A 25,798-nucleotide genomic window follows, 5' to 3' on the forward strand; every position below is an offset into this window, starting at 1 on the left:
ATTTGCCATCATGTGTAATAAATTTTTTTTTATTTTAATTTTATTATTCATCCATTCAATCTATAAAAAATCACAAATTGCTCATTTTCTGGATTACTCTTAACAATTTTTCCGTCCAACACTGCGCTTCTAAAGGGCTCCATACAACCTATTCTTGTACAAAAATTTGCCAATTTATGGTAGGGTTTGATGAGCTGCGCATTTATTCGAATTGTTTCAAAATTCTTTGAAATATTTCCCGTAACGTGAAAATTGCGCAGTGTATAGACGTAGTGTACGGATGAGCTGCGTTTAATTGCGCAACATTTTTAAGTTGCGAGGGTGTGGTATAGCATAAAACCCCGCCATACATTCTTATGGTAGCGTTTTACGATTATGCTTTATAGTACTTATATATATTACACACATTGACAAAATATCGCACAGCGTATGTTGTGCAATTTATTTGATAATGTATGGTCCCCTTAACGGCGTGAATGATAGTCTGGTTGCTCTCGTACGGATGAATGCATGATGGACGGATGTCATTTATGTTGCTATATGGATATACCTGAAGTTCATCTACATATTGTTCTACTTTGAAACCTCGTTGGAATAAAATATCGACAAGCATGAAATTGTTAACTTTGTGACTTACAGAGAAAGAGTTCCAGCGGCTCATTCTGCCCTACGTAATGGAAATGTAATCGATATATGACAGTGATGAGAGGTTTCAATATTGTTAGTGGCAGTAGAAATATGTGTTGTGGAGGTTTGTGACGAAGAAAATCAAATCATATGACTATTGAGTAGTGTTGTTTCTGCCGATAAAAATCAGAATAAAGTAAATAACGGTTCTTTGGTGTTAAAATAAGGATACCCATCACGAGTATCTCGTAAAGAATATAACTAATATTGCTCCTATATCGCTGTTATCTCTTAATTTGCTCTACTTATCTGTAATGCTCAAGTGCGTCCAATGGAATGGTCGCTTAGCAGATTTGCTGGTAACTCTTCATTTTGTAATTTTATTACTTACTTAATATTCATTGTACCTACTTGTTCCTACACGCTAAAAATTCCAAATTTAAACTATTCCTCGCAGCGAATAAATCCTCCATTCAATTATTCCCTCTACTGTTCCGATTTCTTCATGCCTATGGATTTAGACTATAGAATTAAATACGGCCCTGATAAAGTTTTTGTTGATTTTAATACAACTTTAGGAACCATAGCTGCAGTGTTTTTTGCTTGGTGCTGTCTAACACTTATGATTTTTTATCGTGCTAAGTGCTGAGGTATGTTTTAAATTACAGCGAAAGCCAGTTAACCGGGAAATTCTATTTCAATTGTCTCTTATCCGATGACTACCCTAAGACTTTACAGCAGAGACGTTGCATTATCTAATAGTCGTGGAAAACTACTAACAAAGGCTCGTTTCATAAAGAATTACCCAGTGCAAAACTCGTTGCTTCGCTCCCCGTTTTGCGGATTATTTCGACAATGAGCATTCTTATCAAAGTTCCTTTTAATGTATTATTTTGACTACCGAGATATTCGCAATCTTGGCAGCCATTGCTGGTTTACAAATATTCGGTCGTTTGCATAAAAATATTCACAGATTCGATAAAACGCCATAAATTTCCATGACATTGACGATATTAAAAATTAAGATTGTGATTGAAGTGACTCAGCTCTCTTTAACAATGGAAAGTTATGACAAATAATGTACAACATGTACGATGATATTGTTATCAAACGCAGTGTTTGCATACACTTTTCGTTTATCATGTTTCGTTTCTTGCTTTTATTTTTGTCAGGTTGGTCCTGAGAGTTCTGTGAAACAGAATATCTGCAAATATGAACAATTCTTCTAAAAAGGGTAAACATTTTAGCTAATTTACTGCCAAGTTAAAACAATCCTAATGTGGCTAAGAAATTTTATAGCAGCGACAAGATAGAGCTCACTCACTAAAAAGGTGAAATACTCTCATAAAGTTCAACTTTCTCCTATTTAACCTACGTTGCACCTCTGATGGTTTTCGGGATCGCCATGTTGACAATCGAATTTGGGACACCTTGTAAAATAGTTTCGGGATGTTTTCTTGTAGTTCTGATTATATGGATAAAATCTTTCAAGTCTATAAATATTTCCATAAGCCCTCATATCAGAATATTGATTAATTAAACTGAGCAATGAGCTGATCAGAAATGATTATTTGGGAATTTAACTCAAAATCATTGTCTCCTGGTCGAATGCCTTCAGTTCAAGCTTAATATATAAAACTGCTGGTAAATGGATTAAACTGAACGCATTACAGAGGGATGAAGATTGGGAATTTTCTAATGAATTTTTGTTACTGACCTGGCATTCATCCAATAGTATATGAGCGGATTCACCATGGCATTTGACATTGCTAACCAATAGAAGGTCAAATAGATATGTTGTGTATATCTATTGTAAATAACTCTGGGGTCGTAGTAGATGTAAATGAAGTAACTGTGGTATGGCAGCCAACAAAGTCCAAAGATCAATACAACCAGAATAAACATTTTCACGACCTGCAAATAGAAATGAGTGAAAGCTAGTAACGGGTGTAAAACGGGGGATATTTTCCTACACTCGACTGAAAGTACAATCAGTCAAATGATGGAACTTGCCGCAACTGCTGGCTAAAATATTGACTACAAATGTAAAGAGGTAATTTTGCATTCAACAAAAATTACTTGATTTCAGTTGACCGACTATCGATGAATTTGTCCAGGATACGCCTCTGATATTTTAACGCCTCTTTGAAGGTTTTTTTGAGGTCTCACCTAATGTATGGTTAAAATACAAAAAATAGGGAACATTCGAAATGTTCAAAGATAATTCAGAAATTTCGAATGTTCCCTATTTCTGAATTATCTTTGAACATAACAAGTATAGTCAAAAACATAGTTGCCAGACTTCATAAAGGCTCAGCGTTTTCCTGACTTTCTCAGTTTGGATCTCATAGTTTTCCAGGTATGAACTCGAAAGTAAACAGTAAACGAAGATAGTAGTTGAGGAAAAAATTTTAAGTCACGCGTGTGTTAGGAATTGTTAACACACACATGCGCGTGTGACAACAACAAATAAATGATGGATATAGCGCAATAAATTGCTCTGGCTAAAATAAAACATTATATAGTAACATGCTATTTATTATATTAGTCAATTAGGAAAAATATGTTTGTACCAATAACTTAGCTACATTAGGGTACGGTTCCCAACTAAGTTAAACTTTTTAATTTTTATTTATTTTTTGGGTATAGATCATGGTCGTGGGAGCAATAATATACATAAGTTGCAAAAAAGTTTCTTAACGCACTCGCGTGATTGCCTACACTTGTGCGTTAAGAGTTACTGTCGCTTGTTATGTAAATAGCTACGTTCGAGACATCCTTTATAGTGGCTTATATCATGCCCGACATACTTTATTTGTATGTATTTTAGACTCCTCCTTCAGCTTAACGCCACATTTCAAACGAGGTTTCATGCAACGGGATATTTAAGGCAATGCATTCTCCAATCTTGTAACCATAACTTAGCATTACCGGGTGTTACGGTTTAATTTTAGTCAATTTTCCTCACCCCCTTGAATCGTAAGTTTCTAGTTTTTCCTAAACCTAAGTATATCAGATAAATCACTTCCCTTCAGGATAACCTGAGTTACAAATTTTCAAGCCGGCCAATTTTTGTCAATAAACCCTCGTCACTGTTGCTATATTTATCGGGATTTTCTCTAGATTTATGTATTTCCATCGTAAGAAACACCGGATATGTTTATGACATTCACGTTCTTCAGTTCAATTCAACAATAAATTTTGACATTTCCGAGTTTCACGATTTGTTTTGACTTCAGATATACAGGGTGCTTCAGAAACATTGGTACAATGAATATTAGCTCATAACTGCGCTCTGTTCTTCGATACGAATTTGTATACAATGACTTCAAAAAAATTCCAGAAAATAAATCTAATAGGTTCAAATTGCAACTTCGCGGTGGCCACAGAAATTCATTACCCGAGCAGTCCATTGATGTGAAAAATTAATATCTCAATAGCAATCTTACATGTATAGAGTAATGGCAGGCGTCATTTAAGGCTAGAGGAACATCCTTCAAAACTAGAGGAAAGTCGTTTCTCAAAAAGCTCAAGTACCGTTAGCCATTCAAAAACTGTGAGGTTTATTTCCAATTTACTGAATTAACAAAATTATTTTGACCCTCAAGCACTCCATACTGCCATACCATTGCTGCTGCAACACCCTGTAAATATATTTTAATAAAAATATGCAACTTTTGAGTTTATCACTTTTCATCGTTTACTGAAAAGGAGCTGGGAGAAGGCAGTGTCAATACATGAGGAAACATCGTGTACTTTAGTCCAAGCATGGATTTACCCGAATCTATTTCCCTTTCAAAAATCAGTGGAGCGCTTACGCGGAAATTTTATGTAGAAGTTGACTTTAAATTTCTAACTTTAGTCTGATTTTTCCTTCCAACTTATCTGTAAATTGATTACATGATAAAAATACATTTCCTCATCATATTCAAACAGATAGATCTCGTACATATACATGTTGTCAAGTTGAAATTTAAGTTATGATTACTAAATACTTAAGAATCAAGTCATGCCAGAGGGTACATTGCATATGAACGACGCTCAGCAGCCAAGTTTCGGAAACACGTTCAACATGCAAACTTGATCAGAATAGGTAAGCAGAATGTTTTGACACGCGAGGAAGCTAAAGACATATCTTCGTAAATCTACCCCCTGAAAACTTTACATTTGCTGCAAATTTACTGCAGTTTCTCTACTTATAATCGTTATGCGACGAAGTGTTGCGTAAATCCTGAACTAAATCAGAAGTAATTAAAATTAAAATTTGCTACTTCACTAAAAAGAGCTAATTTTTAATCAGATTTTACATCCTAATCAAAAATGTATTTTCTATGCCATCGCGTTCTTGTAGCACGGTAGTTGATTTACTTAAAGTCCTTTACATTAAGACACTAGTTCAGACAAAGCAGCACATTGGCGCACGATTTCAAGTTGCGAAGAGGAGCGAAGCGACGAGCGACGACAATGAGGTTGACAGTATTGAGGAGAAACATACATTCCAGTAAAACTTTAATTATGTTTTAAATTTTTTATTTAAATTGTGTACTTACCATAGCTGTTCTAAATTTAAATCCAAGTGGTCTCTCTCGTGAAAATAATGATAATTGCGTGATCTGCATATGGCGTTGTTCTCATTGGTAAAAAGTCATACATATCATTATCGTTTCAATAAGAGGGGAGGTGCCCCTCCCGTCCAATTTGCCGGTACGTTATTAGCCCTCCACTGGCTGCGTGTATAATGCGTGCATTTGATTACTTCACAGGCCGCTTGAAATTGAATGTATAATAAATCAGTTATAGCGCACTCACAACAGAGAAAAATAACTATAGCAGTGCGGTTATGAAACTCTTATTCAAAGTACTAGGCATATTGTAAAGCCTTTTATTCAGTGCATGTTTAAGTGACGTAATGTATCTGAATTAGTACTGTTGCTCCTGTAAATCTATGACCAATCGAGAACCCCCTTGAATGATTGAGCTGCAACGGGAAAGCTATATTTACAAAATAGCTTTTAGAGAGCGGAGAATGGTACCAGCGCTCGATGACAGAAATGATAAGCAAGAAGAGGTATATATATCAATTGGTTTATTAATAAAAATATTTAAGAAACAAGAATGGTAGAAATAGTGTATTAAATGTCCAGAATAATAAGGAAGCTATCCTGAAGACAAAGCTTGAAGGCTGCGTGAAGCTAGACCACCATCGACATAGTGGAAATTCTACATGTTAAAATCAATACTCAAAGGACATTTGTAAAAATTAACAACAAAAACAAACTCGTTATTTAGAAATGACTAAACAGTTCATTATCCTCGATAGAAAAAATAATGGTGGGGGTCAGCCTCAACAAGGGTTGCGTAACAGTTAGCATATTTTCCACTGAAGAGATTAAGGTTTATTACTGCTTCAGGCTCTGCGTTTATAATTAACTCCAGCACCCCGAAGACCGTTTTTGATTCTATTAGATTCCGTCAGTTTGGGTCATCTCCAGTCAATTAAACTGAGGCCGGAATCGTAATGTCAACGGCAAGTCTTGGGGTGCAGTCAAGGGCTGCTCGAATTAATTAAGCCCAGGGCTGAAAATCGTAATAAGCCTTAATCTCCTCAGAATTTTTCCTGCGATTGAAGATGATTGTAATCATCTTCAAATTTTCTACCGATGCGCAGCTTTTTCGAAAATATGTTGAGCACTTAAAAAGATCGAAAGACTATTCTAGCACCATTTGAAGGGGTGGGGGGGAGGTGGAGGAGGATTTTGCAGAAACACCCGATATTCTGCCTAATTGACTAATGCAGTAGTATGTTACTATATGCTGTGCCCCAATTTGGTGATGCCTGCATTGGAATGTTAGAAACTGTAAGAGATATAGGGACAGGCAGGTGGTGGGCAGAGATTCAGACGTTTTTTAGAGATTGAGTAGACAAAGTTTAAAAGCAGCAAAAACTTTCGAAAAATAGGAACATTGCATTTTCACCCTTGTTCATGTGTAAATTATTAAATGGGCTACATTAATGAATTTGTAATAATAAGTCGTTTTAAAGTCGACGAAAATTTACCAAGGTCGTATTTAGAAACTGTTGATGATCATTTTTACAAACGAAAACTAATAGAATAACACCAAGACTGTGTGAAAAAGCAGTTTTAGTTTTTATCTATTTCTTATCATCACTCGGGAAAGAATTTTTGAAAATAAAAAAAATTTCGTTTCCTTTTTTAATCCATTGAAAAAGGAAAAACCAAAAATAGTTTTGTAGATCTGTTTGCACCGGGAAACTACCTCGGTAGTCGCACGATTTTTTCCCCTTTGACCATGTCTAAATCTGTTACCGTTTAAGAGATTCCCATGCTAGATATCCTTATTGTGGAAATTCTGTACTATAATGCGTTCAATAATATCTGACTCCAAGTGTCTTGGAAATCCGACTGACTGTCTGGAATTAGTTTAGGTATGCATTTAATATAATTTCTTTGAAGGTACGTTGAAATCTGAAGTTACCACTTCGATTATTTCTACACATAACTAGCCATCGTTGCTAATGGAAAGCTCTATATATGAATATCGTCAGGTGTTTTCCTACTTTTTCCTCTGAGAATCCATAAAAATTATGACACCACTGAACTTGGAAAACACTTACTAATTCTGTTTGCTTCGTCTCAAATATACGCTTTCTTATCGGGGAATGCAATCTTTATAGCCACGAATCTAAAGAAACCCGGGAATCAAACTAATACCTTTCTTTTAGATTGAATTGAATCCAGTTGGCGCTGGGTTAATTCCCCGATGGACTTGGAACCCCATAGGACTTTCCCCATTATTGCATAGCACATCGACATGAGGGTCATGGGAACTAGGTAAGCCACCACAAGAAAGAGCATCTGATACCTGAAAAAACAAAAAATAATTTAAATTTGTTTCAATGTTGATTTGGAACATGTGTTGGGGGTAAAACTAGTAGTTAACGATATAAAACTGTGGAGTTAAGGGCCAGTCAAGCCCATGCACTTTTCTCTCCGTTTTATAAGGGATTTACTACGACATCATTAACTGGTTAACTACTACAGTAAAATATGAAAATGGGCGATTTCGTTGTAATTAAAGTACTTCTAAGTGGTAAGAAATATCTAAAGTCGTAATTTTTTTATAAGTAATTCATTTTCGTTCCCTCAGTCTCAATCTAGAAATATTAAGCATCGGCGAATTACGTCAGACACTAAACGAGAGGGTCATAATTTTTTGTCGATAGGTATCTTGGATGGAACAGAAAATTGTTTCAAATATTTGGCACCGGGTGCGGATGGCATTAACTAATGGCTTACGCATTTCCAAGCATTGGTCGGAAAGTATACGGAATAAACCTCTCCCTAACTCGAAAATAATTGTTTTTAAACTAGTTTACTCGTTAGTTGAGACGAAGAGTCTGGCTCCATTTGAATGTCGCTTAGTGCATCAAACCATTCCTAAAATACACCATTTACGTGTTTCCTTAAATTGTCCAACCTAAATAAGTTTGTAATTCCATCGAGCATATAATGAAGCCTATCATTCCCGACGATTCAGTTCAGCTGAGGTTCAACAACAAGTTCAACAAATCATTTGTGTAAAAACAAAATTTTACGAGAATTCTTTTTATGTAGATCAATACAAAATCAAATATACTTTCTTTACACGCTCCTTTTTGGTGCAATAAATTTGAATTGTATACATTAGGAAATTACAATTAACATAAATCTATCGAATAAGAATATGTGCTCACGTTGTTGCCAACACGAGGCGAAATGGATTACATCTAAATATTTATCTTAATTCCATGGCAGTTAATCTTTATTTCGGAGCACGTGGCACCCCACATACTGCCCTTACGTGGGAGAGCGAACAAAATATTGCTAAAAATTGCAATACCACCTATTGTCTCTTCCGTAATGTTTAGACTAGATTTTTCCGCAAATTGGTAGGGAAATCAGCTGAGATGGTAATAAAATTTAACGCATTTTTCCTCATTATTAAATTGACTTCCTAATATAGAACAAAGCTTAAACGTGTACCAAAAAAACGGTCGTTCAGGCCGTTTTCAAGTCTAGAGTTGACAAATTTCATTGTCAGTAACTAAAACAAATTTATCTAAAGAAGCAATTTCTAATAAAACTGGAACCATCTGTTGGAACCATCTTTGAATCCAAACAGCTCCAATTTGCTTAGAAGAACTTTTTACACAGTTAAAAACTTTTGACACATCACACAATTGTCATATTGTTACTCAAGGAATTCATGCTCACCGGACTGGCTTTTTCATGACACCATGTATAACATTGCTGTTGATAGAGCATCTCATGAACACACTAGAGACAAAAAATAAATAAAAAATGCAATCAAGTATTAAATTGGTTAATACTCCTTTCAGGCATCACAGTTGTGGATAAATAGAGCAGCACATTTCCCGGTTGGGCTATTGAAAACAATTACTTTCGAAGTAAAAGTTTAATCACGGAAAAATCTAAATGAAAACTCTGACAATCAGAGTTTTCGTAGGTCTGTAGGATCTTACTAATCGATACTTGTTTTATCAAGCCTTTCCATGACCGAAGACGTGGGCTTTATTTGATCGTGTGGAATCTTTACTAATTCTTAATGAACGCTTTGAGCAACTAAGAGAGAAAGGAATAAAGAAAAAGGATTTATATGGAACCGAATAATCAGCTTTACGATTCAAGGTTAGCAATGGGGGTCAGGGAGATTAAGTTAGAAAATACACGTGGATGTCCACAGCATACTTCATTATTAAAGAATACAGCGTGTCTTTTTTTTTAAGTGCATGCGCTAGTGCTATTTATGACCCGGCCATAAATTAAATTTCGTTAAAGGGAGAAATTTGCCTTTTGTGGAATTCATTTAGAAAACTCTTATGATATTGTTAAATTATGGGGAATTTTCGAAATACTTGGACAAATATAAAAATTGACAAATTTTCTGATTTATTGAAAATATTTAATCGTCTCCATTTCGTTTGTTATAAAAAAGTGTAAATCACAAAGTTTTATAATATTTTATTGAATATAAATTGTTACCTTTTGCGATTCTTACTAAAGGGATAACCAGCAACCATTTAGACCTTGGAAATAATTTCTGAACAACAGTTATAGTCATGTGAGCTATTATATACACATCGTCACGTCATTACCATAAAAAATCTGATATTGACAGTAGACACATGAATTTAGTCAAGACACGTCAAAAGAACTGGAACGTTTAAATATCTGTCAAATTATTTTCGGAAAAAAATTATCTCCGGAATTGCTTGCCACGGCCTACTTATAAATCGAATTTGCATTGTTGTCAGATGTATGGATTTCTTGATTTTTCTTCTATGGAATAATATCGTAATATTTTTTCTTTGAAGGTTCCTTAGTACGATCCAGATATTAGCGCACTTTACAGCCACTTGGAAAAAAGAGCATATTTCATATTTAATTTGAAATAAAAAGAGTACTTCAAAGGTGTATAAATTTAAACAGTCATCCATTGCAAATTTGCATCGTTCCAGTATAAAGGTTCATATTTTGTCCCTAGCAAAGTCTGTCATGAATAATCACCATCGATAACTCAAGTCTCGCACTATTGCATAAAGCCCCTCATTTATTTTCCTATTGATTGATTGATACTACTGATAAATTTGCATGAAACTATGATATAATGTCTTTTTGTGCACTTTAATTTATCACTTGAGTATTTTTCTCAGAACATCCCAAGGTACTAGTACTAGGAGGTTGGCTCTAATAAGATATTGAAAAATTGAAAAAATAATATTATACACCTATATGGGAATTTTGTCGAAATAAAGTGACAATTTTCTTAACCAGTGACTAGGAATTTCAGTTACCAAAGGTTATACCTAGTGTCACCAGAAAATGCCGTATAACAAGGTCAAGTAAAATCACAACCGAAAATCTGACGCCATCTCTCAGACTATTACCAGATAAATTTGATAGCATCTTGCTACTTATTTGCCCGGTCAACTATACATTTTAACTCTGCTCCTGGCGACATGAAAAACTTAATAAATTAACATTAAGCGACAACCTTGCAAGGAATCCAAATTCCGTTTACTTCAAGTTAGTCATAAACTTGCCAAAAATTGCCGAGTCGAGTAAGCGGCTTATTATACCGGGTGACACCGAACATATATAGCAGCTTTTTAATTTATATAATTGAAATTAAGAGAATTTCATGGGGTCTATAATATCTATCATGATTAGACATCAATGAAGCTCAACTGACGTTCATTCGGGTAGCAATTTTCTTAACTTTTGTGGAACCCTATATATTTCTTTAGCCTATTCTCTTCGCTTCAAACCTACTTTTTTAACCACGTATCATGTGTAGTCGGCAATGACTAGATATCGAACGTTGTTTAATACCTAATGGAGATGAAAATTAAAGTTTATTCTAGAAACATATTTAATAAAAAGTAAAAATTAATATTTTAAAAGCTCCAGTTCATTAGCATTGCAAATTAGATAACTTTTTGAATTGCAGAAAATACCGCAAAAACAAACAAAATTAGCGTAAAAACTAGAGCAGAAGCGTCTTATTTTAAATTCCTTTTTTTTGTTCTAAAGTACTCATTTATCTGTAATACTTGAATCTTGAAAGTAATTAATTTCCTTTATTTTCACATTCAGAACAAATATTTTTAAACCGTTGCCACCTACACTCATTTCAATAAAAATAATTTCATTCGTTAATAACTGTAGATCCGCCATAGGTTCCATTGGGAGTCGCGAGGGATCAGTCGAAAAAGAAACTTGTAAATTTGGTTCCGTTGAAGCTCTCGTTGAAACTCGAAAGACCGAAAAGCTCGGGTGCCTATAAAAATCTATTGCCGGGCATTACAACGGATAAAATAGGGAAGTTATGAGGGACTCCCAAAGTTCGCGAAATTTTTGCGCTCGCAGTGCTCGCTTCTAGTCCCAAAATGATATCTTGTTTTAAACGTTTTTGTTATCGGATAAAATAAAAATCTATTATTTCAAACCATTTTGCATAAACGACACTGGAAAGTGCATATTCTGGAGCATCTTCCTGCATTGGAAGAGATTCCGCAGGTCGCAGCATAAAATGATAAGAAATGAAATTTTACAAGGTGGAAAAATATCGGACATTTCACTTTGAGGCCACATTGGGATTTTCCAGTATCTGCCACGTTTCTTTAAAAATATTTAGAAACAACTTTAAATTTAAGCTGAGTTAGTAGCCCAAAAACTCAAAATAAAAGAAAAATTGATGGAATTCTAAAACTGTATATATTGGGAGTTGTCTGCTGCAAACCCGGGTGTTGTGTTGTATTTTTGTCGAGAAAGCGAGAATGAGTTGAGAAGGCATGAAACGTGATCGGTTTGAGAAACCACAAAATAGGCTTTACTCTTTAGCGTTTCGCGTGTAGGAACCGGTAAAATTGTTTATTAATTCCTACGAAAATGATTTTATTTTGTTATGTTTTCTAATATAATACCGTTTTATTATGTACCCATCCAAACGTACTTACCTTTACATAACGTCGTAAAAACCTATTGGTTCAATCTTTTCAAACATCCAAACAACAATATAACTGCGCGGGCATCAAATAATCATTAATTTGTATTCGTTCTATTAGCTTAACACTTTTCCACCCTCAACTACTCTCCGAAAACCCTCTAAAAGCCCATTTCGGCTGACCGTTATCAAACGAAATAATCTTTTGGTATTATTCAAAAATACCTTAATCTAGTGATATCGTGGAACTGACATTCGCCCGTATGATGGAACACTCGTCATGCCTTAATGGTCATGTTGCAGGTATATTACATGAAAATCCTGGGAAGATTCTTTATAACGGACTTGGCTTCAATCGCATTCAATCATAGGGGTAAATGACTGAATATTAACCCACATACGCAAAATTCTTTTCTGACATTTGAGTTATTTTAATGATTACGTAATGAGATCTTATTCGACTCGCGAGTAGGTCTCGAGTGAGTGCGTTGGCACCTAAAAATGAATTTTCATTTCCATGGAAACCATAAATAAAAGCAACAATAGAGATGATAACGACATTGTGGCCGATTATTTCGCTAGGTAAATATTTTTCAGCCGTGTAATTTGGAGTTACAACTTGCTAATTTAACAAAGTGATATAGGGTTGCCTGTCAACATTCATACAAGCCCGAGCGTACGCCTTTTAGTTCGAAATGGCAAAATACATATATGTCCTTTTTAATTAACAGGGCAGAATAATGAGTCACATTCGCATCATTATTAACCTGTTTTATTCAACTGTTTTGGGGAAAAAGGCGAGAAATGGTGATTCAACAGCCTACATACATTATGGTGTACATAAATGAGTATTAAGTTGTCGCATTTCATTGTGTTTCTTTCCATATCGTCCAATAATGTAAAAAAAGACACTTAAACCTGCTCACTTACCCCAAGTCGTATTTGGATCCGATAAGCTGCTTATCGGGCCAAATCATTATGCACCCCACTCTTTCTAATCCTCGATACCTAAAAACAAACAGATCATTAATGCATTATTATTTATGATTTTTTTATGACGTATGCCTGATATGTGCCAAAGACAAACTTTTATCCGCGATATGACTGCAGATTTTCCATCGCGATATTCCTCAGCATGCTTTTTGGAAAGTTTAACAGTGCGCTAGTTCTATGTAGTTGCAAAAAGGGACTTTTTAGAGAATGAAGCCATGCCCTTCATACAGAAAAAAGGAATTTCATTTTGTTCGCTATGTCAACTATACTTTAACAAACGCGAACTGCATGCCTTTCAATTTTTCCCAGTTTTATTACAAAAACTTTCGTATTGTTTATTGGAAGCCAGTGCGAAAACGCAGAAAATTGATTTATTAAAATGCTCCGACGATTTTCTGATGTTCAATTTCAGTGTAGATCATATGTCAGGCTGAGTAGAATTGTAGCTACAGGCATAATAAGCGAACGAATGAAATATAATTCTTTCTTTTATTTTATTTTTTATTCTCTAAAAAGTCCCTTTTCTCAACTAGAATTTACGCAGTGTTAAAAACACATACTGAGTAAAACCAAAGTCTGAAATCATCGTTATTTGCCGGACCGTAATGGCCGCATCTAGAATAGCTTATCTTACTTGTCAGATGTTAAATTACGTATAGAGCAGCTTTGATAATGTAAGATAATCTATAAGCCCCAAGAAGACCTTGAGGTTTCGTGTTATCTCTAGGAATACGGACATTGCGACCTGAAACCGTGCGAAAATGATCATCTTTGTAATGCGGCAAATAATCACTGGTGAGATTTCATTTGATACTCGCTGCCATGGCAACCATAAGCAAAACACTAATGGAGGATAATGGTCACATTGTGGCCGATTTTTTCATTAGGTAACTAGGTAAATAATGAGCCATACACGCGTCATTATTATCATTTGTTTTAGAAATAGACTACCCTTCACAGTCATTCAGCACTGCCCAGTAATGGTGTCTTTTATAGCTAGTAGTGAAAAAAATCGTTTATTCACATCCACCACTTTAAAGTACTTACTGCCTTAAGCACACTCCTCTTCAAGTTCTATCTCAGTGCACGTAATTATAAATAAAATATCACGTGCTTATGTAACCGAACTAGCCATAACAGGTTTATTGTATTATACAGTCATACACTTTCATTTCAAATTTTCTAGTCGTTCATAAGGTCGACATGCATATTAAGTAACTGTTTGCTGAAAATATCTGAAACATTCCTTCGAATCTGCAGTCGATCGGATCACGTTCGCTCAATTGAGGCCTGCATTGGGGTATTTCGGAACTGCCACGCGTATGATTTTACTGAGCTGGCGGGGAATACAAATGGGAGGGTCAGAATGGATATTTTCTGGATAACCATAGTTATTTACGTCACAAGTCTAGTAGGTGACTTGTTACAGTACGAACTTTTTACGGGTGAGGCGCAAGGGGCTGAGTCAATGGACACCGTAACAACACCTACTGGACGTGTATCGAATATTATTTTATTTTATTCAGTGATCTTATGCAATAATAGCAACCTTAAAAGAACATTCGTGGATGCCGAATGCGTGTACGACCGAGTTAATTATTTTTTTAAATTTATGTCTGACTTATGCAAGTTTCTCTGACGTCTTAAATTTGTTTAGCACACGAACTTAAGGCGTCAGGTGCTGTAATGTTTCATTTACCGGCTGCAAATCGAGACAATGCAACAAGACTGTCATTTTTTAACGGTTACGATGTAGAGAATAATAGAGGGATTACCTGTGGGTAATTGTTGTTGAATATAGCAAGCATGGCGACGCGAAAGTCATGCTGGCAGTCCAAATGATGAAAATGGCTATCAAAGATGCCCTTCTTGACATTCTCGGGTGTAAAGGACGCACAATTGCTAAATATCTAAAACATAAAAATCGTACATGTACCTTTCCCTTGAAGTTTGTCTTAATTGAGAAACACGTGTCCAGGCATCTTGGCTGCAACAAGCGCATGCGTTCCTAGAACTAGTATCAGTTCCACAACGGAACTCGTGGGCGCATATAGACTTCTGGTAGAAACTGAAACCTTCATAAGTGGCACATCACGCGTCAAGCATATGTGTGGTAATTGGTCAGATGCAAGCAGCCATAGCCGCATCAAGCCAATCACATCGCGCTCGAACCCGTGCATTTATAAAAGCTCAGAATGATGCATTAAAAAAAGTTTGCGTTAATGGAGTTTAGTTTTCTACACATCCACTTACCTATCACAGGATATTCCCGTGAGAGTAAACACGCTGGCAGTTACTGTTGCGTTGGCTATAAAATTGCTAATCGTGCAGTATCTCGTTCCAAAGGGCCAATTTCTGAAAAAAAGTTACAGGATGTGCGAGTTTTTTGTAGCAGGACTTTCACTACGTGTGGTTGATCTAGCAAATTGCATCAATTCAGATATTTTCAAGATGTTGAATTTTTTGGGAATTTTTGAAAATTTAGAATTTATGCCATTTGAAATACAATAGAATTCGGCTATAACAAACCTTCAAGGGACTTGGCCTGCCTTTTGTTATATGTGGAGATTCGTTACAGGAGATTGAGGAAAAAGGCTAGTTGATTCAAAATTTCTGTTTTAACCAAATGCCAAATTATACAATTTTTCATTGTAGTAACTAGGCATATACAGGGTGATTCATTGGGAATGGGACATGGCGAAACCCGAGATAGGGGACACCAAAATATGACGATTGGACGCAACATGCCTTACATCAATGTTGTGCGTTTCAGAGTTACAGAGTGTTGAAAGTTAAAATTTTATTTTAAAATTCCTTAATAACTTTTTGTGTTTTCATAACATCAACACCAAAATCGGTGTACTTAGGTTTTGTAAGATGCCAAATAAGGATTTTGATCTAATTTTTACGAAATGTCTAGAGGGCGCTAGTTACAACCCACCGCTTCGATATATTTGGTCATATTTTTTTATCAGTGCAACTAAGGTCAAATTTTATTCAATGTATTGAAAGAGCGTTTATTTTTACGCAAAAAAGGTATTCTTATTCAATTCCGATATCTCTCTTCGTTTACGAGATTTTTACCTATAAGCTAATTCGTGTCCTTCCATTTTAACTCGGTTTTATTAATTTTCAAATAAATATTTTGCCGCATTAAACAAATGAAAAGCCATTAACAAATGAAAAATAAGTTTTATTTAAGCAAATGTTCAAAATGACCACCTTCCACCTCAATGCACTTTACTAACCTTTTTCTCAAAGATCTTTTTATTCTAAATTGTATATCGACGTTCTTCTTAATTTTATCAGCTGCTTGTTGAATTTTTTGGCATAATTCTTCGCGAGTATTAATTGTCCCTTTGTATACAATTGCTTTCATACTTGATCATATTGAGAAGTCCAATGGGTTGAGGTCTGGACTTCTCGCAGGCCACGGAAATTCACTTCCACGACCGATCCATCGATGTGGAAAAACATTGTTTAAATGTTGGCGTACTTGGAGAGAAAAATGTGGAGCCGCTCCGTCTTGCATGAACCACATATTTTGACGTAAATATAATGGAACATCTTCGAGAAGTTCGTTAAGTTGTCCTTGCAAAAAATTTAAATACCGAAGGCCATTTAAATTGGCTGGAAGTTCGAAAGGACCAATAAAAAAGTCACCTATTACACCACACCAAATGTTTATCTTAAATTCGTGTTGGAAATGTGTTTCTCGTACAGCATTTGGATTCTCAAAATCCCATAAATGGCTATTTTTCCAGTTGAAAATTCCACGGCGTGTGAAAGTTGCCTCGTCAGTAAATAAAATTTTGTTCAAAAAATTTGGATCTTCGTTTTGTTTCTCTTGCAAAAATTGAGCAAATCTTAAACGAGCAGAACGGTCTTCAACGAGCAAATTTTGAACAGGTGTTAAATGATATGGATGGAATTTTTCTTTATGTAAAATTCTCCAGACAGACGATTGACTCATTCCCATCGTTGCACTTAACCGGCGTGTACTTAATGTTTTATTTTCAGCAATTCGTACTAAAACTTCTTCTTCCTGTTCAACCGGGATAGTCCTTCGAGCATCATTGTTTTGGCTTTGAGGGCGAAAAGAGCCTGTTTCTCCCAAACGATTGTACAGGTTTCTGAATAATTGTTGTCGGTTGGGATATAATTCAAAATAACTACGTGCTGCAGCACGACCGTTAAAATCCAATTGAGCAAAAACACAAATCATATCGCGCATCTCACTAAAGGAAAAGTCATTATGCCTTGGCATTTTTACTTTTAAATTACTATTTTTCACTTAAAAAGAGCAAATGACAAGAAAAGAGTCTAATTACTTTGACAAGCTAAAGTAACAATGGCTAAGTAATGCGTTGCTATGCAAGTGAATCACAGCCACCTCCCTTTTTGAGGATTTGAAATGGCACGACACGAATTAGCTTATTGGTAAAAATCTCGTAAACGAAGAGAGATATCGGGATTGAATAAGAATACTTTTTTTGCGTAAAAATAAACGCTCTTTCAATACATTGAATAAAATTTGACCTTAGTTGCACTCAGAAAAAAATATGACCAAATATATCGAAGCGATGGGTTGTAACTAGCGCCCTCTAGACATTTCGTAAAAATTAAATCAAAATCCTTATTTGGCATCTTACAAAACCTAAGTACACCGATTTTGGTGTTGATGCTATGAAAACACAAAAAGTTATTAAGGAATTTTAAAATAAAATTTTAACTTTTAACACCCTGTAACTCTGAAATGCGCAACATTGATATAAGGCATATTGCGTCCAATCGTCATATTTGGTGTCCCCTATCTCGGGTTTCGCCATGTCCCATTCCCAATGAATCACCCTGTATTAAATGAGAAAAAAAAACAACAAACATCTTAAATAAAATCGAAGTTTAGATAGAAAAGAAGTTCGTAATTTGACTTTGCACCTTGTGGTTTTCCAATATCTCTTGAATTATTTTGTTTTGCAAAAGATCTGTCGCATTTAAAAATGTTTCTTTTTCTGGATAAGCCATCCATACATGATTTGTTACGACTTTCGAAGCAGAAAGGGCATTTTGAGCTATGGGGATTAAAACTTTATCATTCCTGCTAATTTCCTTCTCATCACTCGAACCGTTTTCGTATTGATCACTGACAATTATTTAAATAATGTTAATAACATTGGGAAATGCAGCAACTTCCACGTGTTCATCAATCATTTCATATTCATTTAAGTTAATTTCCTCAAAAGCAGAAATATGCTCATTTTTGACTCATTGGCTTAAATCCAATTCTGTTTCTTCCCAACCAAAATATAAACAGCTATGAATTTAAGAAACACAGAGTGGTTAATTAAGAGTCTAAACTAAACTTAAACATATACAAATTAATTATGCACAGTAACTACTCGGTATTTTACAATGAACAATGATGTTGCTGTGAGAGTGCTTCGAGACAGCTCGCTCACAGCAGTAACTCCCGATGGTTCGTTATAACCGAGCTCAAAGCTCCAAAAAATAATAAATATGGTATGCTATAACGTAGTGTTCGTTATATCTGAGTTTGTTATAACCGAATAAAAGTACATTAGCTTTAAAGGAATTTGAACGGGACTTTCTGTTCGTTCGTTATAATCGAGTGTTCGTTACAGCACGTGTTCGTTATAGACGAGTTCTACTGGATCTTTCAAAGTTGGTATTGGAGTGTGGGAGGTTTTGCTCTATCTTAAACTATTACTGAACAATAGGTAAATAAACTGCAAAAAAATACGTGGCATTGCCCCCTGCAGGAGATTTTACTTAAACCACTTCTGAAATATTTCATGATATTCGGACTTTTATCGAAACTATATGTATAAATTGAGTCCATTTTCATATAATAGTGAAAGAGAATGTTCACTGTTCCTTCTAAGATCTCAATTTCTTTTTAGGTCAAAAGTACACTTTAGGATCCTTTGCTTCTTCAAACTTCTAAAGTTGCATCACAATTTCAGTTTCAAAGATGAAATTTTGTGAGATTCGATGAAAATTGAAATTCCAAATAAGTTCGGGATATTCAGTTTCCCCCAATATGATATCATACCTGCCAACGAAACTGATTTCCCTAAGCGGAAACTAAGACGCTTTCCTAAAATAGGTACATTAATTCTTTCCTGGTCTAGATTTAAATAAAGTTTTAATCATAGAGGTGGAGGAATCCGGGGTGTTCACATTTTCTTTGTTGGAGCACAGCTTCAGTTATTTTTACCCCAACTTTAATGCCGTTAACTTAAATAATTTTTTATGACAAGAAAGGCTAGGAAATGGCAATTCCCTAGTCCTGAAACTCCAACAAAAGAATTTTTTTTGATACCTAATTAATTAATACACTTATTGATTATCTATATTAACGTCTAATTTTTCAATTGTTTCACTTTAATGTATGATTTTATTATCGGCAGTCAAGTACACAAAATCAGCAAACACGGCATTGCTGTCCTACTTTCCGCTTACTCAACAGACAAAGATACGCTATAAAATCTTTACTCTTTGTCACCTGTCTTCGTGCGTTATGCCGCCCTGTAACTGTCATAAGGTTGAATGTGCGGAATAGGCACACTTTCAGCAATACTGTCACAAGTAGCAGGCTGCGTGACGTCACCTGGAGTGGTGCAAAGAAGCACTGTTACTGCTGTTCGGACTTTAGTAATGAACTCATATATTAAGATTTTTTTTATCGATTAATTTGTCACCACCAAGTGTATGATTTAGTCTGGTGGTGATAAGAGAACCCTTAAATGAGAGCATTTTGTGTCCGACCCTACGTTTTGAATTTATCTTTTATTTAGTCTAGGTAATCACATCACTCTTATATTCCAGCGTGGGAATGAATAATTTTAATTTATGTCTCAGTGTGGAATGTATCTTGGAATTTTAGATGAACTTAGAGAAGGCAGTTAGGTTTGAGACACCACGCGAATGGTCTCGAATTCATCCGCTAACTCAAATTTGATAATTTACTCATTTGTTAATAGTAACTCTTTCTTTAATATTAAGCAGAAGAACACAATAAATATCAAGTAAAAAGTGAGAGTTATTGTATCTCGAAAGCAGTTTCTCTGAGATTGTAAACATCAGAGTGGTCCTTTAAGAAAATCCAGTCAACCATCGACTTCACACTAGAAGAATAAAGTTTGATCTTCGAGTCGCGGAATACAACTGTTTTGCGAATTTCGAATCAAACAAGCTTCCTCCATTGGACCCAATCAACTGCCTAGGCAATAAAGACGGACTTAACTGCATGAAGTTTTGTGTCATTGGTACTCTTTCTTTCACTGCTTTGGGTTCTCCATTGGTACCGATCAGAAAACTTAAATTTATTGATCCAGCTCGCTCCAATGAATAATGCCGCGGAAGTAAATTTGCTGAGTTTTCGCCTTGTAAACCAAAAAATTCTTTTTATCAATGCTGGGAAGATTCCATTCGGCAGTAAATTGATATGATTAACCGAAACTCTGCTGTATCTAAGGACTAGGGCATTTTTCAAATTTAATTGTTTGAAAGTTCCAAATGTACGGAGGTCATGTAAATTTCGAATCGAATTCATAAATCTGTAACACCCACAACTGGAAGTTTATTTGCGGTTATATATTGTGCGACAGCCCTTTTCGCCCCAGCTCATTTAACGGCTTATTTAAGAGTTAAACGTCTTTTGAAGATTTGGCCCTATTTTTCAACGTAAAACTTTCGTATGGTTTCCATGATATCGATCTTTAAACAGGAAACTAAATCAAGGAAGCCTATGGTTAAGTTCGGAAGGGAATTGAGAAAATTATGGCCAAAAGTGAAATAAAAGTTTACTCCGTGTTTTCCTACCGAAAGCGCTTTATGAACGCTGCTCCGTGCTCAGTTCTAAAATTAAAACTTTCTAAGCCTAATAGATATTTTTACGACTTGGAGGCAATTTATCGACATAGATATATTCCTAACTTAAGACGCTTATTAAATCATCCCTACTGATTAACTTGGAAGGCATAATTAACCACGTGCACCGAATTTCATTTATCGGTTTCACAGCAAGTGCTAACTGCAACCAAAATCAACGTCGACTTTTAGGATGAACACGGAATTACTTAGTTCGGTTGGATAATTAATATTCATTGATATTCATGGATAAGTTCAAAATTTAATTATTCGTACTCCAATACAGTAATTTAACCAGCCAGCTGTGTTAGATTCATAATCTAGGTCCCAGTTAATTAATTATTAATTGTTTTAAAATTCGCTATACACAGAAACTATGTGTAGAGTATCAATTTATCGAGGCACACGTAAGGCGTCCCACTCATTATTGAACTTGAGGCGTTATTGAAGACGAATAGACAACAGTTTTGTCTCTTCTTCCACCACAATGTGCAGTTTTCCGTATATTTTACCGAATGGATATGTAGGCGTTTCCGGTTAGATACACGGAAATGGATTTATTCTCCAGATGCGATGGGTCATTTCTGTGTGTTGCATATTTTACTGAACGTGTAGGCGTTTCCAGATGTGCCGGCTCATTTCCAATCTATCCGTGAGATACGAAACCGCCAAATCGAAGCTCGTGTGCGTCCCGCTCCTATACCATATGCGTTCGGTATACATTGTTTAGAATTTGATAGTGCACTGAGCCTGGCTAAATGTGCACATGCGCAATTGGTCTGCTATAGATTACGGAACGGCTGTGAAATGGATATGGGACGGACAGGTTTAGCGAGAATCAACCGTTAGCCGTGAGATATGAAAGTGACCAATCACTAAATAGAAGATTTATCTTTTGCAAGTCTGCTTTGCGGTCACTCAGAAATGGAGCAAAATATTAGATATGGCTTTGAGGTGTCAGTTAAAGTCAACATTACTGGACAAAATACGTCCCCATTTTTGCGCATAGTGACTGTAAAGTTAACAGAAAAGGAACATTGCACTGAGTAACTTCTACAGGATCAAAACGAAACAAAATCAGACGTAGGTCTCTTTTACCCGATTCAAAGCTTCTTGCCATATGCTCAACAAGTTTTGTAAAAGTATCGTTTTGCATTGGCCCATATTAACTCCACTGCATTAAATTTGCATCGATATGGGGAGTACGAAGCACTTCATGTCTTTCTGATTCAATTTATTCGTCTACTACATACTAAACCGGCATCCGGATAAAGCCCTTTTCTGTGGCGGCATTCACTAAAATAAACCTTTTTCATTCAAAGCCTGATGGACGTGTAACACTTTTTATTGAAAAATCTTGGTAAGATTTTCCTGGATTTCCTTTAGAAAATATCCAAGTCTCGTCCAAAAAAATTACTCTGCGAAGTTTGATTTTGAACTTTCTACCGTTTACATTTTTAGGAATTTCGAGAGTTCTACGGCAATGTTGGCTTTTGCAATTAAATATCTTGCAAAGCCATTATTATTATGTTTGAAATCAATAGATGCCAAGAAACTTAGCTCCACAAAGAACTTTTGCTTATTAATAAGTTTGCATGATTTTTCTTTTAGTTCCCGATTTGCGCTTAACAGGGTAATATGCTTTCTAAAAGGAAATAGGAGGGCATCGTTAAAACCAGATTTATAAACTTAACGTTGAATTCAGATTTGGCATTGATTTCGGCACTTAAAAATAAATAACAATAAATTTATTCGCTCTATTTGTATTCGTCCTGGGATGTGAAATTGTCATTGAGCTGCCGTTGGGCTACTACTGAAGATGGACCAACTTTTTATTATACATACATCATAAACGACGTTTTATGCACCCTGCAGCCTACACAAAAGCGCATTTGTATTCACCGTCGGAAGTGAAGTTGTCGCTAAACTACCGCCGGGCTGCCGCCGAAGATAAAGCAATTTTTATTACGAATGAATCATAATCGACGGTTTATGCCCTTCGCAGCCTGCACAAAAGTGCATTTGTATTCTTTACCGCTGTGAGCTGCCGCTTAAGACAAACCAATTTTTATTACTCGTGCATCATAACTGACGATTTATGCACGCAGCAGCGTGAAATTCGTCATAAAAATATTAAATGCTGATTTATATTATCGGTCAGGTCCCGCACTGGTCAAACATTGAAAGATTCTTTTTGTATCATTGTAGCACGCACGGTCAAATAATAGAAAATGGATTGTGTAATATTTGAACTGACCCTGAATAGAGTGTGACTGATTTGCTCTGTGTCCACATTAATGCGCGCGGTCAACCACGGTCTCAACAATACAAAATAAATCTTACAGTGCTTGCCCAAACCGTGATCGATGGAATTGATAATTTGAATCGCCCGTGATAATGTTGTTAACGCTGGTTTATTACCATCTGACCTTATAGGAAATTGTGCCTACACTGGATTAACTGTTGGAAACTATGCATCAATGAATCTATTCATGAATATTGATGCTCAAATTCTACGTAATTTCATGGCTTGAAGCCCAAAATTTTATCGATTTATTATCGGTAACACATTTTCCTAAGATCCGTGAATGAAACTGGATGATTGAAAATATTTGCAGTGAGTATGGCACATGATGTGATGTTGAACATTTGTGTCGAATCTTTCATAGAAATTGGTCAGAAAACTTATCGGGATTGCCTTAAAATGTATTTCTTAGGCTCCATATATTTCTTGTCGTTCTCACTTTTCAAAAGAAATAAAATAAAGTGTCATGTTTGCAGCTCGAGTTGCAGACTTTTATTTCGCACTTACGCCTAAATACGGCGCACTTGGGAGTTTTAATTATGCGATTTCTTTTGGGAATACGGCACAAAACAGTCAGGGGTCGAGGCAAAATACTTCCTAATGATACTTTATTATTCTATATTTCCCTTATTTTATTCATTCATCGCGCTTGTTCCTCTTGAACCAGAGTTTAGTTGTTGACTTGTTAATAAATCGTTGCTCTTCGCGGAATGACATTTATCAAATCGTTGAAAACGGGATCGTTCGGCAGAGGCACCAGATCTGTAACTGTTGTACAATTGTTCGAAATTCGGAGCAAAATTGAGGTCAACTCCCATTTAAATGTATGTGAAGGGTAGCGTGTCATTCAGCACAAATTCCAACAGATGGACAACTGCTGACTCTGCTGAATATGTACATTGAGTTAGGATATCGCATTCGGACCTGTACGGACATCAGACCATCTGACTCTAACAATCGACTAAAAACAAAAATAAAATCAGTCTATCTCTCGTCCATCAAAGTAGCCCTCCGGATTTCTTGAAACTTCTTCGGATTGAACAAATGGCAAATTTTCCGACTTTTTTGCTTCGTCTTGAATTTAAAGCGATTTCTAGATATTTGAGAGGAAATGTGATAGACAGACAATCGATAGAGAAAACTCGAAGCATTTTTATGGAGCTGGACGCATTACGGTATCTGTAATGGAAAAGTCACAATGTGCCCTCAAAATGAAATCTTTGACATTCTCGCGACTTGCAGATTCACTACTTTATGCTGCGACCTGCAAAATTGCTTCTAGCGCAGGACGATAGTCCAGAATGTGTCCCTTTGCGTTGTAGTAAATAAAATAATAATTTAAATAATGGCCTTTCCTGCCAGAAACGAGCCGTGCAAACGCAAAAACTTCGCAACTTTAGGAGGTCCCGACAATTTCCTTGTTCAACCACTTCCAACAAGTGGGAATAAATTCTTGAAGGTTCCTTGATGGCTTTCCATCCTCGTAGTTTTGTCACGATTAATGAATATTGAAGATTGGTGTCGCGGCATAACTAAAAAGAAGTTTGCACGTTTCGACTTTCCCAGATTTTCCTCCCGCTACACACCAAAATGACGAGAAAGAGTTAGCATTTTTCTTCATCATTATTCATCATCTTTTCTAATGGGTCCCTGCGACTACTCGTAGCTAGATCGATCTGAAACTGTAGCCGACAATAGGGAAAAAAGCTTGCAAATTTTTGTCACTTTTTCAGGTCAAGGTGCAGGTACAGATACGACTTATAGTGCACTTTACAGTAAGAAATGTATGAGCTACTGTGACATCACTACTTAAATAGGCAAACAGACTTGAGATTTCGTCAAAGGGATTCATTTTTGTCGCTCAGTAGGTCTGAGAGTCTAAAACATATCACCTCTACGTGAAGACGTTTTATAAATTCTTCTCTGATGGTATTTACCTTCAAATCTTAACTCATCTCAAGTATCAGTGTAATAGAGTGCTTTCTTTCGTTGGGAAACTAGCCATCGCTGTTACGTTTTCTTCGTGAAAAATAGGTTTAAGTTAATTGAGCCAATTGAGATTCAAGAGGAACGTTTAAATTCGGGAGGCCATGCAATGGAGATTCCACCCCATATATTACAATATACAAAAAAATTCATTCTCCTTCCCCTTCGTCCCAATCGTTTTATCGGTCTCAGTATCCTGATTCGAGGATGTGGGTCAAAAATCGACAGATCCATTTTTGAATTAAAGGCAAAAAAAATTAAAGAAAACTTTCTCTATGCCATTTTGAATAGCTTATGGATGGAGAGGAGGAGGAATCCTTGTTAGAATAGGCACCAACGTGAAAAGTACCACTCTGTCGCTCATTTTAGAGGCTGTTGGTTTAGATCTAATTTTCATATGATAAAAAGTAACAGACCTGGATGATTTGCATATAAAGGCACTGCATTATCGATTAAAAGCTTTGC

At 35.8% G+C, this 25,798-nt stretch overlaps 2 protein-coding genes across 5 annotated transcripts in view; both read right to left on the reverse strand.

Annotated features, from left to right (window-relative positions):
• Positions 1-25,798, reverse strand: part of LOC136419594 (spliceosome-associated protein CWC27 homolog) — a 113,657-nt gene that overhangs the window by 57,649 nt on the left and 30,210 nt on the right. The gene's annotated exons all lie outside the window — the stretch shown is intronic.
• The window catches only part of LOC136419599 (tachykinin-like peptides receptor 86C), a 56,180-nt gene that overhangs the window by 3,735 nt on the left and 26,647 nt on the right, over positions 1-25,798 (reverse strand). For 2 of the 3 annotated variants that reach the window (XM_066406059.1, XM_066406058.1), the window contains exons 5-9: positions 15,403-15,504; positions 14,925-15,059; positions 13,087-13,164; positions 7,362-7,512; positions 2,345-2,541 (exon numbers count right to left, since the gene is read on the reverse strand). In XM_066406059.1, the coding sequence (XP_066262156.1) occupies positions 2,345-2,541; positions 7,362-7,512; positions 13,087-13,164; positions 14,925-15,059; positions 15,403-15,504 (663 nt within the window). The remainder of the gene's footprint in view (positions 1-2,344; positions 2,542-7,361; positions 7,513-13,086; positions 13,165-14,924; positions 15,060-15,402; positions 15,505-25,798) is intronic. The other variant, XM_066406060.1, reaches the window with a different exon arrangement.

The sequence above is a fragment of the Euwallacea similis genome, chromosome 3, assembly GCF_039881205.1.
Source record: "Euwallacea similis isolate ESF13 chromosome 3, ESF131.1, whole genome shotgun sequence".
Lineage (NCBI taxonomy): Eukaryota > Metazoa > Arthropoda > Insecta > Coleoptera > Curculionidae > Euwallacea > Euwallacea similis.